At 38.2% G+C, this 13,476-nt stretch overlaps 1 protein-coding gene across 2 annotated transcripts in view; it reads right to left on the bottom strand.

The window, feature by feature from the left end:
• Positions 1-13,476, bottom strand: part of LOC142349488 (4-galactosyl-N-acetylglucosaminide 3-alpha-L-fucosyltransferase 9-like) — a 71,673-nt gene that overhangs the window by 38,580 nt on the left and 19,617 nt on the right. For both annotated transcript variants that reach the window (XM_075401082.1, XM_075401083.1), the window contains one exon: positions 10,965-11,132. In XM_075401082.1, coding sequence (XP_075257197.1) covers positions 10,965-11,132 — 168 coding nt within the window. The remainder of the gene's footprint in view (positions 1-10,964; positions 11,133-13,476) is intronic.

The raw sequence follows: 13,476 nt of genomic DNA, 5'->3' as shown, positions 1-13,476 counted from the left end.
GAGGAATTGTTTGACACACGACATTGCATGGCGCGTGCTATGTTTGAACTGGAGGATGATACTCCGCTGCGGGTTTCACGTCGTTTATGTTTTACCTCTTGTCTCCTTTTATCTTCCTCGTGAAACCATCAACATGACTTTTCGTTTTCTCCTCCAAGAGTTTCTCTCCGAGTCGGAGCCAACTTCTGTCCGCGATTGCAGCTACCATGTTGTCATCCCCACCGCTCTCTTCTTACTCGTACAGTCCGTAACCCGGTGACGATTGTAAAAAATTTATGGAGTCATCCGTTGGGTCGTTTTCTTATAAAGCATTTTCTGACTTTTCTTTTGGTTCGAGATATTTCTTTGTTTGAACGGTTTTCTATAGATTTTAGCGAATTGGTTCATTAAAGCTCAGTTATTGCATGTTTTTTAACTTGCAATGCATTTCACCTTGTGGCTTGTGGTCCATACCAATCAGCAGTTTTCGCAGTGAATCGTTGGATGTTGAATGGCTTGTTTTGGCATGTGATTCGTAGTTGACAAGTTCGCGGAGCGAATGTTAGTTCGATATTGGATTGCGTTTACGCTTGCCGGGACAACTTTTTTGTTATGAACTTGGATTTGGTGTGTTAATTTCACATCCCCAGTTCTATAATTGTAGCTAGTTGAAGATCTTTCCTGTGTTCCACCTTTTGTTTCAGCAACTTATTTTGGATTTGTGGATCCATTTGATTTGTTATAAACAAATCTCCAATAAGTAGTTCTTCTTTATTTTCGAAGTCACATTTTTTTGCCAGTTCTTTGAGTTTTCCGTAGAAATGCTCCAGTGTTTTGCCTCAAAGTCGTTTCGTTAATAGAAAAACGGGCTTGTCAAATACTGTATTTAAGTCTCTGATGAGAGCTTCTTCCACCAGGTTCCATATTTCTGCTTCAGATAATGTGTCCACCATGATAAGCGCTTTCTTGCTCTTAATTATCCGTGGACCCTCCACTCCAATATTTCAGAATTGAGACGGTCTTTCGGTCTGCGAGTTGCCAAGTTTTGTTAGCGCGCAATATTCCGAACTCCATCAAACGTTGACAATTGTTCTGCCAGTCCACATTCGGCTCCGTGCTTCCGTTCTTCTGTGGCCTGTTCCGTTGTTGCTTGTACAGTTTCAATTAAGAGCGGAGATGGTGGCTGGTAGATTTTGACTTCTCCAGCTCGTCGTTTGCGTCTTGGTGGAGCTTCACTTAGATAATTGTCGGGTCAAAATTTCCCAAGTTTTCTTTACTTTCTCTGGCTAGTCTGCTCGTTGGTTTTTCACTATTTCAATCTTCAATATGGGCGGTAGGAACTTGTTGTAATGTCGAGGAATGTGCGCTTGAGGTTGCCGGTAGCAGCATATCTCCAGCTGATTCTTCACTTGGAGAAGACCGTTCTTCTCTGAGGAATTTTTTGACACACGACCGTGCATGGCGCGTGCTATGTTTGAACTGGAGGATGATACTCCGCGCGTTTATGTTTGACCTCTTGTCTCCTTTTATCTTCCTCGTGAACCCTTCAACATGACTTTTCGTTTTCTCCTCCAAAAGTTTCTCTCCGAGTCGGAGTCCACGTCTGTCCGCAATTGCAGCTACCATGTTGTCATCCCCATCGCTCTCTTCTTATTCGTACAGTCCGTAACCCGGTGACGATTGTACAAAATTTATGGAGTCATCCGTTGGATCGTTTTCTTATAAAGCATTTTCTGACTATTCTTTTGGTTCGAGATATTTCTCTGTTTGTATGGTTTTCTATAGATTTTAGCGAATTGGTTCATTGAAGCGCAGTTATTGCATATTTTACAACTTGCAATGCATTTGACCTTGTGGCTTGTGGTCCATACCAATCCGCAGTTTTCGCGGTGAATCGTTGGATGTTGAATGGCTTGTTTTGGCATTTGATTCGTAGTTGACAAGTTCGCGGAGCGAATGTTAGTTCGATATTGGATTGCGTTTACGCTTGCCGGGACAACTTTTTTGTTATGAGATTGGATTTGGTGTGTTAATTTCACATCCCCAGTTCTATAATTGTAGATAGTTGAAGATCTTTCCTGTGTTCCACCTTTTGTTTCAGCAACTTATTTTGGATTTGTGGATCCATTAGATTTGTTATAAACACATCTCCAATAAGAGGTTCTTCTTTATTTTCGAAGTCACATTTTTTGCCAGCTCTTTGAGTTTTCCGTCGAAATGCTCCAGCGTTTTGCCTCAAAGTCGTTTCGTTAATAGAAAAACGGGCTTGTCAAATACTGTATTTTGGTCTCTGATGAGTGCTTCTTCCACCCGGTTCCATATTTCTGCTTTAGACAATGTGTCCACCATGATATGCGCTTTCTTGCTCTTAATTATCCGTGGACCCTCCACTCCAATATTCAAGAATTGAGACGGTCTTTCGGTCTGCGAGTTGCCAGGTTTTGTTAGCGCGCAATATTCCAAACTCCATCAAACGTTGACAATTGTTCTGCCAGTCCACATTCTGCTCCGTGCTTCCGTTCTTCTGTTGCCTGTTCCGTTGTTGCTTGCACAGTTTCAATTACGAGCGTAGATGGTGGCTGGAAGATTTTGACTTCTCCAGCTCGTCGTTTGCGTCTTGGTGGAGCTTCACTTAGATAAATGTCGGGTCAAAATTTCCGAAGTATTCTTTACTTTCTCTGGCTAGTCTGCTCGTTGGTTTTTCACTATTTCTATCTTCAGCATGGGCGGTAGGAACTTGTTGTATTGTCGAGGAATGTGCGCTTGAGGTTGCCGGTAGCAGCATATCTCCAGCTGATTCTTCACTTGGAGAAGACCGTTCTTCTCTGAGGAATTTTTTGACACACGACCTTGCATGGCGCGTGCTATGTTTGAACTGGAGGATGATACTCCGCTGCGGGTTTCACGTCGTTTATGTTTTACCTCTTGTCTCCTTTTATCTTCCTCGTGAAACCTTCAACATGACTTTTCGTTTTCTCCTCCAAGAGTTTCTCTCCGAGTCGGAGCCAACTTCTGTCCGCGATTGCAGCTACCATGTTGTCATCCCCACCGCTCTCTTCTTATTCGTACAGTCCGTAACCCGGTGACGATTGTAAAAAATTTATGGAGTCATCCGTTGGGTCGTTTTCTTATAAAGCATTTTCTGACTTTTCTTTTGGTTCGAGATATTTCTTTGTTTGAACGGTTTTCTATAGATTTTAGCGAATTGGTTCATTAAAGCGCAGTTATTGCATGTTTTTTAACTTGCAATGCATTTCACCTTGTGGCTTGTGGTCCATACCAATCCGCAGTTTTCGCAGTGAATCGTTGGATGTTGAATGGCTTGTTTTGGCATTTGATTCGTAGTTGACAGGTTCGTGGAGCGAATGTTAGTTCGATATTGGATTGCGTTTACGCTTGCAGGGACAACTTTTTTTTATGAACTTGGTTTTGGTGTGTTTATTTCACATCCCCAGTTCTATAATTGTAGCTAGTTGAAGATCTTTCCTGTGTTCCACCTTTTGTTTCAGCAACTTATTTTGGATTTTTGGATCCATTAGATTTGTTATAAACACATCTCCAATAACTAGTTCTTCTTTATTTTCGAAGTCACATTTTTTCCAGTTCTTCGAGTTTTCCGTAGAAGTGGTCCAGTGTTTCCTCAAAGTCGTTTCGTTACGAGAAAAACATGCCTGTCAAATTTTATATTTTGGGCTCTGATGAGTGCTCCTTCCACCAGGGTTCACAATTCTGCTTTAGACAATGTGTCCACCATGATATGCGCTTTCTTGCTCTGAATTATCCGTGGACCCTCCACTCCAATATTCAAGAATTGAGACGGTCTTTCGGTCTGCGAGTTGCCAGGTTTTGTTAGCGCGCAATATTCCAAACTCCATCAAACGTTGACAATTGTTCTGCCAGTCCACATTCTGCTCCGTGCTTCCGTTCTTCTGTTGCCTGTTCCGTTGTTGCTTGCACAGTTTTAATTACGAGCGTAGATGGTGGCTGGAAGATTTTGACTTCTCCAGCTCGTCGTTTGCGTCTTGGTGGAGCTTCACTTAGATAAATGTCGGGTCAAAATTTCCGAAGTATTCTTTACTTTCTCTGGCTAGTCTGCTCGTTGGTTTTTCACTATTTCTATCTTCAGCATGGGCGGTAGGAACTTGTTGTAATGTCGAGGAATGTGCGCTTGAGGTTGCCGGTAGCAGCATATCTCTAGCTGATTTTTCACTTGGAGAAGACCGTTCTTCTCTGAGGAATTTTTTGACACACAACCTTGCATGGCGCGTGCTATGTTTGAACTGGAGGATGATACTCCGCTGCGGGTTTCACGTCGTTTATGTTTTACCTCATGTCTCCTTTTATCTTCCTCGTGAACCCTTCAACATGACTTTTCGTTTTCTCCTTCAAGAGTTTCCCTCCGAGTCGGCGTCCACGTCTGTCCGCGTAGTTTTTTAACAGAGTCTCGCGTTCAAGTTGAGTTCCAAATTTGGCGATATTGCTTCTTCAAACAGTCACAATCGGTTTACTGGACCGTTTTGTTGTGTTTGCGCTTTTACAAACCTAGAACCCGGGGCGATCACCTCTTAAAAGTCTTCCAAATTCTCCTTTGATCTCTTTTTGTCATTGATTTTCCGGGGCAGTTTGAGATGGACGGCGCGTTCAGATAAAGGGATTGTGCGAAAAATTTCGTTTGAACGGATAAATCGTGATTCGCGGTCCTCACTATTTTCTTTTGCTCGATCGCGTTGTGGTTTGCTTGGGTTATCACCTTCTCAACTTCGGTATCGCTGCAATATCCAATGACCATTTGGCGTATGGGATAGTTTCTTCTGTTGTACCTGTGTCTTCATAATTTGTAGATGGAAGTTCTGTAACTAAATGCGAGTTGGTCAAAAAGATCGTGGCCGATTAGTGACTGGAAGCTTTCTGCTACAACTGTGATTTTCATTGGCTGTTGAATTCTTTTCCCTGAATCCGCATTGGTTCACTTGAGAACGTGTGCAATTGCGACTTGTTCTTTTCGCTCAACAAGGGTTGCTAGCGAATTACTCTCTACTACTCGCGTTGCGAATGACTTCTCCAAAATGCTTCACAAATCGACTAGTAGTGTAAAAAAATATCGCCAATTTTGATTGGCGTATTCAATGGTTAAATTTTTTTCGACACCATCCACGATTGCAGCTACCATGTTGTCATCCCCACTGTTCTATTTTTATTTGTACAGTCCTTAACCCAGTGACGATTTACAAAAATTATGGAGTCGTCCGTTGGGTTTTTCTTATTAAAGCATTAACTGACGTTTCTTTTGGTTCGAGATATTTCTTTGTTTGTACGGTTTTCTATAGAATTTAGCGAAATTGTTAATTAAAACATAGTTATTGCATGTTTTACAATTTGCAATGCAATTGACCTTGTGGCCTGTGGTCCATACCAATCCGGCACAAACTTTTTTTATGAACTTGGATTTGGTGTTAATTTCACATCCCCATTTCTATAATGGTAGCTAGTTGAAGAGCTTTTTTGTGATCCACCGTTTGTTTCAGCGTTTCTTTTTGGATTTGTGGATCCATTAAATTTGTTATATACACATCTCCGATGAGTAGGTCTTCTTTGTTCTCGAAGTCACATTTTTTTCCAGTTCTTCGAGTTTTCCTTAGAAGTGGTCCAGTGTTTCCTCAAAGCCGTTTCGTTAAGAAAAAAACATGCCTGTCAAATTTTATATTTTGGGCTCTGATGAGTGCTCCTTCCAACAGGGTTCGCAGTTCTGCTTCAGACAATGTGTCCACCATGATATGCGGTTTCTTGCTCTTAATTATCCGTGGACCCTCCACTCCACTCCAATACTCAAGAAGGGAGACGGTCTTTCGGTCTGCGAGTTGCCAAGTTTTGTTAGCGCGCAATATGCCAAACTCCATCAAACGTTGACAATGGTTCTGCCAGTTAACATTCTGCTGCGCGTTTCAGGCGTTTTGTCCCCAATCCCGCTGGTCTGGTCTCTTCGTAGATTCGTTCCATTCGCGAATCAACCATGTTGTGTTTGAGGCCCAGTAGGGTGTCCAATAAGATGTTTTCTTTAGCTAGCAGGGCTAGCTTAAATTGCACTCCTATTTTTCTCAGCCATTTTACTGCCATTCATCCCATCAAAAAGGTGGGCCTGGAGTTCGTTTGTCCCAGAGGGGCTCGGTTGTTTGCTGACTGCGCCAAGTCGTATTTAACTTTATTACTACAGTCTTCGCGGGGTGAGATGACGGCTTTTTTCTAGCGTTTATCTCGCTAAGCAAAATATTTATTTAGTTTTTAGCCTAAGCCTTGCGGCGAGAATTCAAGAAAGAAATATAATGACTGAATTCGAAATAATGATAGCAAACAAAAACGAAATTTGAAGTGCTTATTTCAAATTTATGCGAAAAAAAACTTTTAATCACCACGCGGGAAGTGAAACAGGGATGAACCGACATGAACACAGACACCGGGAAGTAACAAAGTGAAAAATCTGAGTAATAAAGAAATGACGGGCAAAATAAAATGAACGAAAATACTACATGTTATTAATTTTCCGGCACTCAATTAATGAATGATGTACACATATGACAGTGGTATTGACTCTGAATACAGAGTCCAGCAATTCTATAAAGTAAGCTTAACGTCTATTCATGAAACCGGCTGAAGACTTTCCAAAAGACGCACTCAAAATAAATTCAAGCAATTTGTCTTTTTAGTGGCGGACTGAAAAAACGTTATTAGGCATTGTACCTCAAATAGTCACCTATTTGCTGGTGATTTTGCAAAGAATATCTTTTTGATAGCCCGTTTTGATAAATATTTTTAGCAGAAGCAAAGGCGAGCTCTCATTGCGGTCCGTTTTTAAGAACAGTTCAGTCAACATGCATGACCAGATCTAGACAGTACAGTTGTTTCTATTACAAAATTTTAAGTTATTTTTTTGGTTCACTAGTTTTCGAGTCATTAATTTGGTCGTTCAAGATTCACACAATACCATAATCATCACACGAACTATAATCCCAGACGAAGTTTGCTTAAAGCTGAAGCAGTAATATTGTTGAGTTTCTGATTGGAAGTTGCCTTATCCTGCAGTTGGGGGACTCCCCAGTCGGGCGCGGATGGTAGTTTTACATGATCTTCTAAGACTCTTGCAAGGTTAATTAATATCCGGTCTTGGATTGTTCTTGCCCGTTTTCTGTCGTAGAGATTTGTGCTTTGTTTTTGGTGAGGTTCCTATTTGGACAAAATCATTTTTAATGTAATCTTTATGACTTTGATGTCGAGATGCGAAGCAGAGTGGCCTATTATTATTAAAATTTACAAGGCCGCTTTTTTTGCAGTTGCGTTGAATTTTGCAAGTGTTTGTTTATTCGTTAACGTTTCGATATTGTTGAGTTACATGGCCAATTTCCGAAAAAAAAACAAAATTCCGTAGGTTTTGGGCTTCCTGGAATCATTACTGGCGTATTAATGGCGTCTAATGTTTCATGTTGTCGTTGTTGAATAGAAGCAGTCTTTGGGTTGTTTTCGATAACTCGTTGGCTTTTTAAACCTAATTGGGAATTCTAAGCCACTTTTAATGCTTTTTCCAAGCATGCGCTGTTATTCATATTACGAACAAAGATGCTCTAATTAAATTTTTGAGATTTTTAAAATTACAGTTTTTCAGAAATCTCTGTTACAGCAGCCTAAAAGTATTCCTTGAACTTACAACACCGTTGCTAGTCAAAAGGTAAACGGTCGAATGAATGCTTTCTCGAATATATACATCTTTCAGAGTTCTTTATAAGCTATCAATTCGATGTTTGAGCGTAGGTTGTGCATCTTTAAGTCCTTTTATTTTTCTTTACCATTTCTAAGATAGACTTTGACCCCGACTTCTGACTTGCTAAGTTTCCAGGGCTTATATTAACATATGATTTCCTGTACGCGTAACTCGAAACACTTGTTTTTCCAACTAATTTGGAATGGATCAATTCATTTTTGACCCTCTCTTTTTGGCTCAGGTCATTACTTTTTCGTATTCACCTCAAAAATTGACTCCAAAATAAAACAACGTTTGTTGGCACAAGACGTAACAATTTTGGGTAAAAATTAATACAACTTTCTGCTAAATCGGTCGGGCATCGGTGGTTCTCAATACGGATCATTATCCAATGTAGTATTACGAGAGCCGTTACAAATGAACGGATAATTAATCCCGCATTAGAGCGAACGTATTTAGGCGCTAATTAACCATTCTTTCGCCGCGCGCTAAACAAACTAACGCTTATTAAGACTACCAGTACACAAGTATTTAAACAACTCGGTTCGACTTATTTAAATAACACAACTTTAGGCCTGGATCTCTTCGCTTATATCCAGGACAGAAAATGTACGTTGTTGAACGTAGGCGGCCTGTAAAACCACAGTTTCTTTTGATTTAAATTACTTCTGCTTTTGACAGTTGCAATGCAGATCTTTCCCCCCAAGTTCAATAAAGATGAAGCAGATTGCTTCAGGGGAAAAGACAATAGAGTCTCATAAAAAGCCCCCAAGAAAACCATAATTGTTGTGGTTTTAGAAGAGGGGAAAAGCAGAAAACAGGCGCCTACGAAATCAATAATTGATGCTCTCAGCTTTTTAGATTTTTATTATTTTTTGGAGTTTCAATAATTTTTCCGTGAGATAAAAAAGAGTTAATTCTCTTGCCTTCTCGGCCAATAGGAAAATTAAGAAGCACCTCACTATGAACGTGAGTTTGTGATTCGCTCCCTATCGGCCCAAACGGAGCTGAGAGGAATTAATTGTTTCTCTCCGCGAAGTGGGACGGAATAAAATTAGAGAGACAAATAACAGAGCCAACGACGAGCAGCAGACAACTGCTTTATTTTTCCTACAAAATAAATGTCAAAATTCAAACAGAGAAGAAATTATATAAAAGATTTCTAACTTAGAAGAACATTTTCTAATTTTCAAACAGAACATTCTTACGAGAAACCGACTTGAAGAAGTTTCAACGACGCACTCACTTAACAACAACACAATCAAGTAACAGCTCAACCCGGTTAAATACCACTCAGTGTAAGCTTGTTTATTTAAACTATCTATTTAATTAATTGAACTTTTCAGCCCCCCAACAATTTCAAATTGAGACTTATAGCACAGACAGGTCTTAGGCATATATCTTTGCCTTCGATTTGTTATATCTTTTGTCAAGTTTGACTGGCATACATAAAGAGATCCCGTATTGTGTGATCTGTAGCAGCCCAGTCAAATTTGATACCAACAGTTTCTTGAACTATCTCTAGTTTGTAGTTTATATATAATTCATACACAGTTCTAACCTCGTGTTCTTTCATTCGAAAGTAATTTCTGTTTTCATCAAGTTTAAAGTTTTAAGACGCAGCATTAAACCAAACTGCTGATTGTGAAAAGATCTGATAAACACGTGAACACATATTTAGGCATAATATTGAAATTGACACAAAAGATAGACAGACAATCAAGATCAACCACAAACTATATCCAATAAAGTTAGAGAAATTAGTAATTTTATGATAAAACGCGTTGGTTGCCCTAACGAAGATATAGTGTATTTTTTCCAAAGATTGATACTGGTACCCAATGCATTTAATCCCGGAAATTTTAATCCCGGATTTTACCCGGCAATGCAAAGCTACTCGGAAGTGTCTGATAGGGTGAGATCCCGCATTTTCTAGCAAGAAAAAACATATCCAAGTGCAAAGCCCGTTTCCAGTATACTCTTATTTTGTTTTCATTCAAATATTGTTTAACTTTTTTCACCGTAATTTTTTAAAAAAAAATTCGGAATGATATTTTGAGTTATTTTTTGAATAAACGTGTAAATCGTGGCTAATGTTTGCTTTCAATAGAACATTTTCATTAAATTGTTCATTTAGAATCAAAATAAATAATATAGAAAGCTACACTGCTGTTTCACATTCTGAGCCAAATTTTTGTATTCAATTTTTTAAAATGTCCTTTTTTTCTCCAAGTTCTGAGATGTAAAATTCTTTTCAATGAATTTTTGATAGAAACAAATCTGGCATTCATTGCAAAACTGCCCTTTCACTCAGGGCAACCTGTATAACTAAAAATCATCATCTAATTCTTGGAGAGGTTAAGCTGGTTTTTATATGTTTTGGGACGCAAATAATTACACCCTCACCCTGTAAGTATCAGCCGTTTCTTTAGTGATAACTGTTTTTGCAAAAAAAGTTATGTTTAACATTACATTTTTTACAACGCTTGCAAGATATCGAGCGAGATCGTTGAAATCTACACGAAGAGTAGAAGAAATGTACCTTTATCTCATAAGTTTTCTGACCAGATTCTTTCGTGTGCGAAATATCTATACTAGAAGAGAAAAGTTTACAAGAGAGGCTGTTAACTAATTATTTGACTAGTACCTGTTACAAAGGGCGACAAAATAAGTTATGAAAAATTAATCAAATCGGATCAGAAAAATCAATTACCGTTGGCATGTGAACTGCAGTTGCATATGTACAGGTCACGTGACTGATGAAGTAACTGACAAAATCTCGCATTCGTGGTGGGGACTGCTGTTCCAGCAGTAATGCAAAGTTTTCGAAGAGTCTTTAACAGAGTCACTTAACCTAGTTTGAAATACTCACTCTATGCAAGTTTTATAATATGAAACTTTCTGTGAAACTTTATATGTTATCCGGCATTTTAGAACATGCACGTGCGTGTTTTTTAAAGAAGAAACCAACCGCTAGTTGTTGTTGATATCGGAAAAACAACCTGGACCTGCGTGCATTCTTGGTCGAGTAATTCTCGAACAATTACGCACGAAATGCGGTAAAAGTTCTACTTATTTCTCACACAGTTTCAGCGCATTTCAGCGTAATTTATGTAGTTACGGCTTTCGATTTTGTTTTTTGCAAGCATTCGACGCATTTTATTGAAAAAAATCACTAGAATGACGCTGAAATTTTGACCCGGGAGGTTGGAGTCGTATATAACCAGAAACTAACCCCCAATTTGCCTTGACCTGAGTCATCGATAACTGCTCAGGGTTCTTGTAGAAGTATACGTAGCTTCTCTCCAAGTTAGCCCGGCGAGACAAACCACCTGTCCAGTTAAACATGTCACCCAGATGTCCCCGGCTGATGCGGATGTCGGGATGGCGGGAGGATTCTAGACTAAAATTATTAATAACTACAAGCGATAGTTTAAATTAATACTCGTACCTAACAATCATAGTAATTCAGTTCTGAATCAGGATATTTTACAGAGACTAATCAGTACTGAATCACAGTCTGTTCATGTAACTTGTGGCTCCGATATTCTCTGAATCCGAATCTGGATTGTTCCATTTGAAACTCTGAATTCTTTTGGTTCAGACTCTGAATCAGACTGATATTATTCTGATTCAAACTTTTTTTCGAATATTGCTCGGATAGATCTCTCGAATCTTCACTGAAGCATAACTGAAGTTTGGTGTTGCTCTGAAAACGTTCTGAATGAGTTTACAAAATGCGAATTGAAAAGACGAGTAGTCCAATAGCATTTAAGTATACCATGGTTTTTCGAGAATTTTGATATCTAAATTATATTCTTGATAAAATTGACGGATAAAAGAGGTTCTGGAAATATATTGACCAGTGCTATGTGGAATCAGGCATGCCTCTCAATCGACATAACTGGTTGTAGTTTAAGAAAATCTCTTTATAGCTCGTAGAAAAACCAACAAGCAAAAAGTCGAAAGAAAAATTTAATCCTTCAAAGCATTGCAGAATTAAGTGCAATTGTAGACTCGCAGCCTATTTATGACAAAATTAACGAAAACTTCGACCATACAGCATCTGATTATATATTTAACAAGGAGGCTCGGTAATGTGAGTACGCACATAATGTTTCGACCCCACTCATCCATATTCTTGACTTAATTCACTACCAAATGATGAAGAGATGGAGAGAAACTTTTAAAAACATGAATATTGTTCTATAAACAACCTACAAACAACCAAAACAACCAATGGATGTAGAAATGGAGAGAAACTTTTAAAAACATACATATCGTTCAATAAACAACCAATTGAATACATCAATGCAACGCTAGAGGGCCAATGGAAGTTGTTGACAATAAGACTTCTAGAAAGGACAATAAAAAACCCAAACAACAAACACTGTTTTTGACCAATAATCGATGTCTAAAATAAAAAAAATCAAACCAAATCAAACTCGCATCAGATAAAACCAAAACAAAACAATTTAACCTATGCTTCATTAAAAAAGATATGGGACCTATCCTCAATGCGACTGGCTAACAGATGGACGAAAATAGCAAAGAGGTGCGAAATTCAAAAAGTACTTTTCTATTTTTGAAAAGAATTAACTTCACAGTTATTTATGTCATTAGATATCATTTGAAGTAATTAAATTGTTGATTTATATCTCCATTGGAAGCTATTGAAACATTTCATTATCCTGTATTTAATTGCGCAAAAGTTCCAAGCCAATGGGACCTACGATTACTGTTATTATAAATTGAAAGGAAAACAAAAACCCTTTAAAATTCACAAATAAAAAAAATCTGAATTATTTTTTTAAAGTTTCCTAGGAACAGTGGTAACAGAGCCGAGAAACAAATGTTTGAAACTAAAGCGTTATAATGATTAAAATATAGCTCACTGGAAACGGGTTCTGACCTGTGTTTACAGCGAATGAGCTACAAATTGATCGAAAAACTATTTAAAATAATAAGGAAGCTCAAAAACCCAATTATGTTTATGAAAACAAATATTTTTAAAAGTCATAACAGTGTTTAGATTTCAACAAACGGCGATGGATTAAATTGCAACACATCAGGAAGCCAATTGGGCCTAGTAATAATGCGACTAAGTCAAGACCCCACAAAATAACAACAAATACAAAAAGAAGCAAAACTTCAAATCATTTTCAGACATCACATTGTTCATTGCACAATAATTATAAAGTGTTACCTGCCGTACCTGTATGAACTGTAGATCATCACTTTCACTTCATCTTAACATCAAAAAGTCTTCCTTCCAAAAGGACTACAAAAACTTTTTACGATTATAAATGGTCGAAGCAATCAGTCACAAGGTATAACCAAGCACAAAAACATGTTCAAATCAACATAAGTAATTGAGACTCCTAATTAGTTAGATTGAGTTACATGGTGACGAAAATGAAACAAAAAGGAGAGTTGAAAAAAAATTCTTTTTTTTTATTTAATTTGAAATTCATTAAAACAAACAGCTATAAACTAAAATCTTTAACTTAATCTTTACCTTAGGTGAAGTCATACGCCCAGGGGAAGCAATTGGGATCTATCGTTATCTGTTATATGGCGTACAACACCAAAAAGAGAGACTAACTAAGGCAGAAACAAAATCAACAAAATTTTGCGAGATGACTGTGTCTCAGACCAAAAGGAATAAACTATTGAACAAAAACAGTTAACAATTCAATATACGCCTTGTTCCAACGTTGTGCATTTCACTTACTTTGCTTTCCTTC

This window comes from Convolutriloba macropyga, chromosome 11, assembly GCF_964194025.1.
Source record: "Convolutriloba macropyga chromosome 11, txConMacr16.3, whole genome shotgun sequence".
Lineage (NCBI taxonomy): Eukaryota > Metazoa > Xenacoelomorpha > Acoela > Convolutidae > Convolutriloba > Convolutriloba macropyga.
This window is presented reverse-complemented; position numbering and strand designations above follow the sequence as displayed.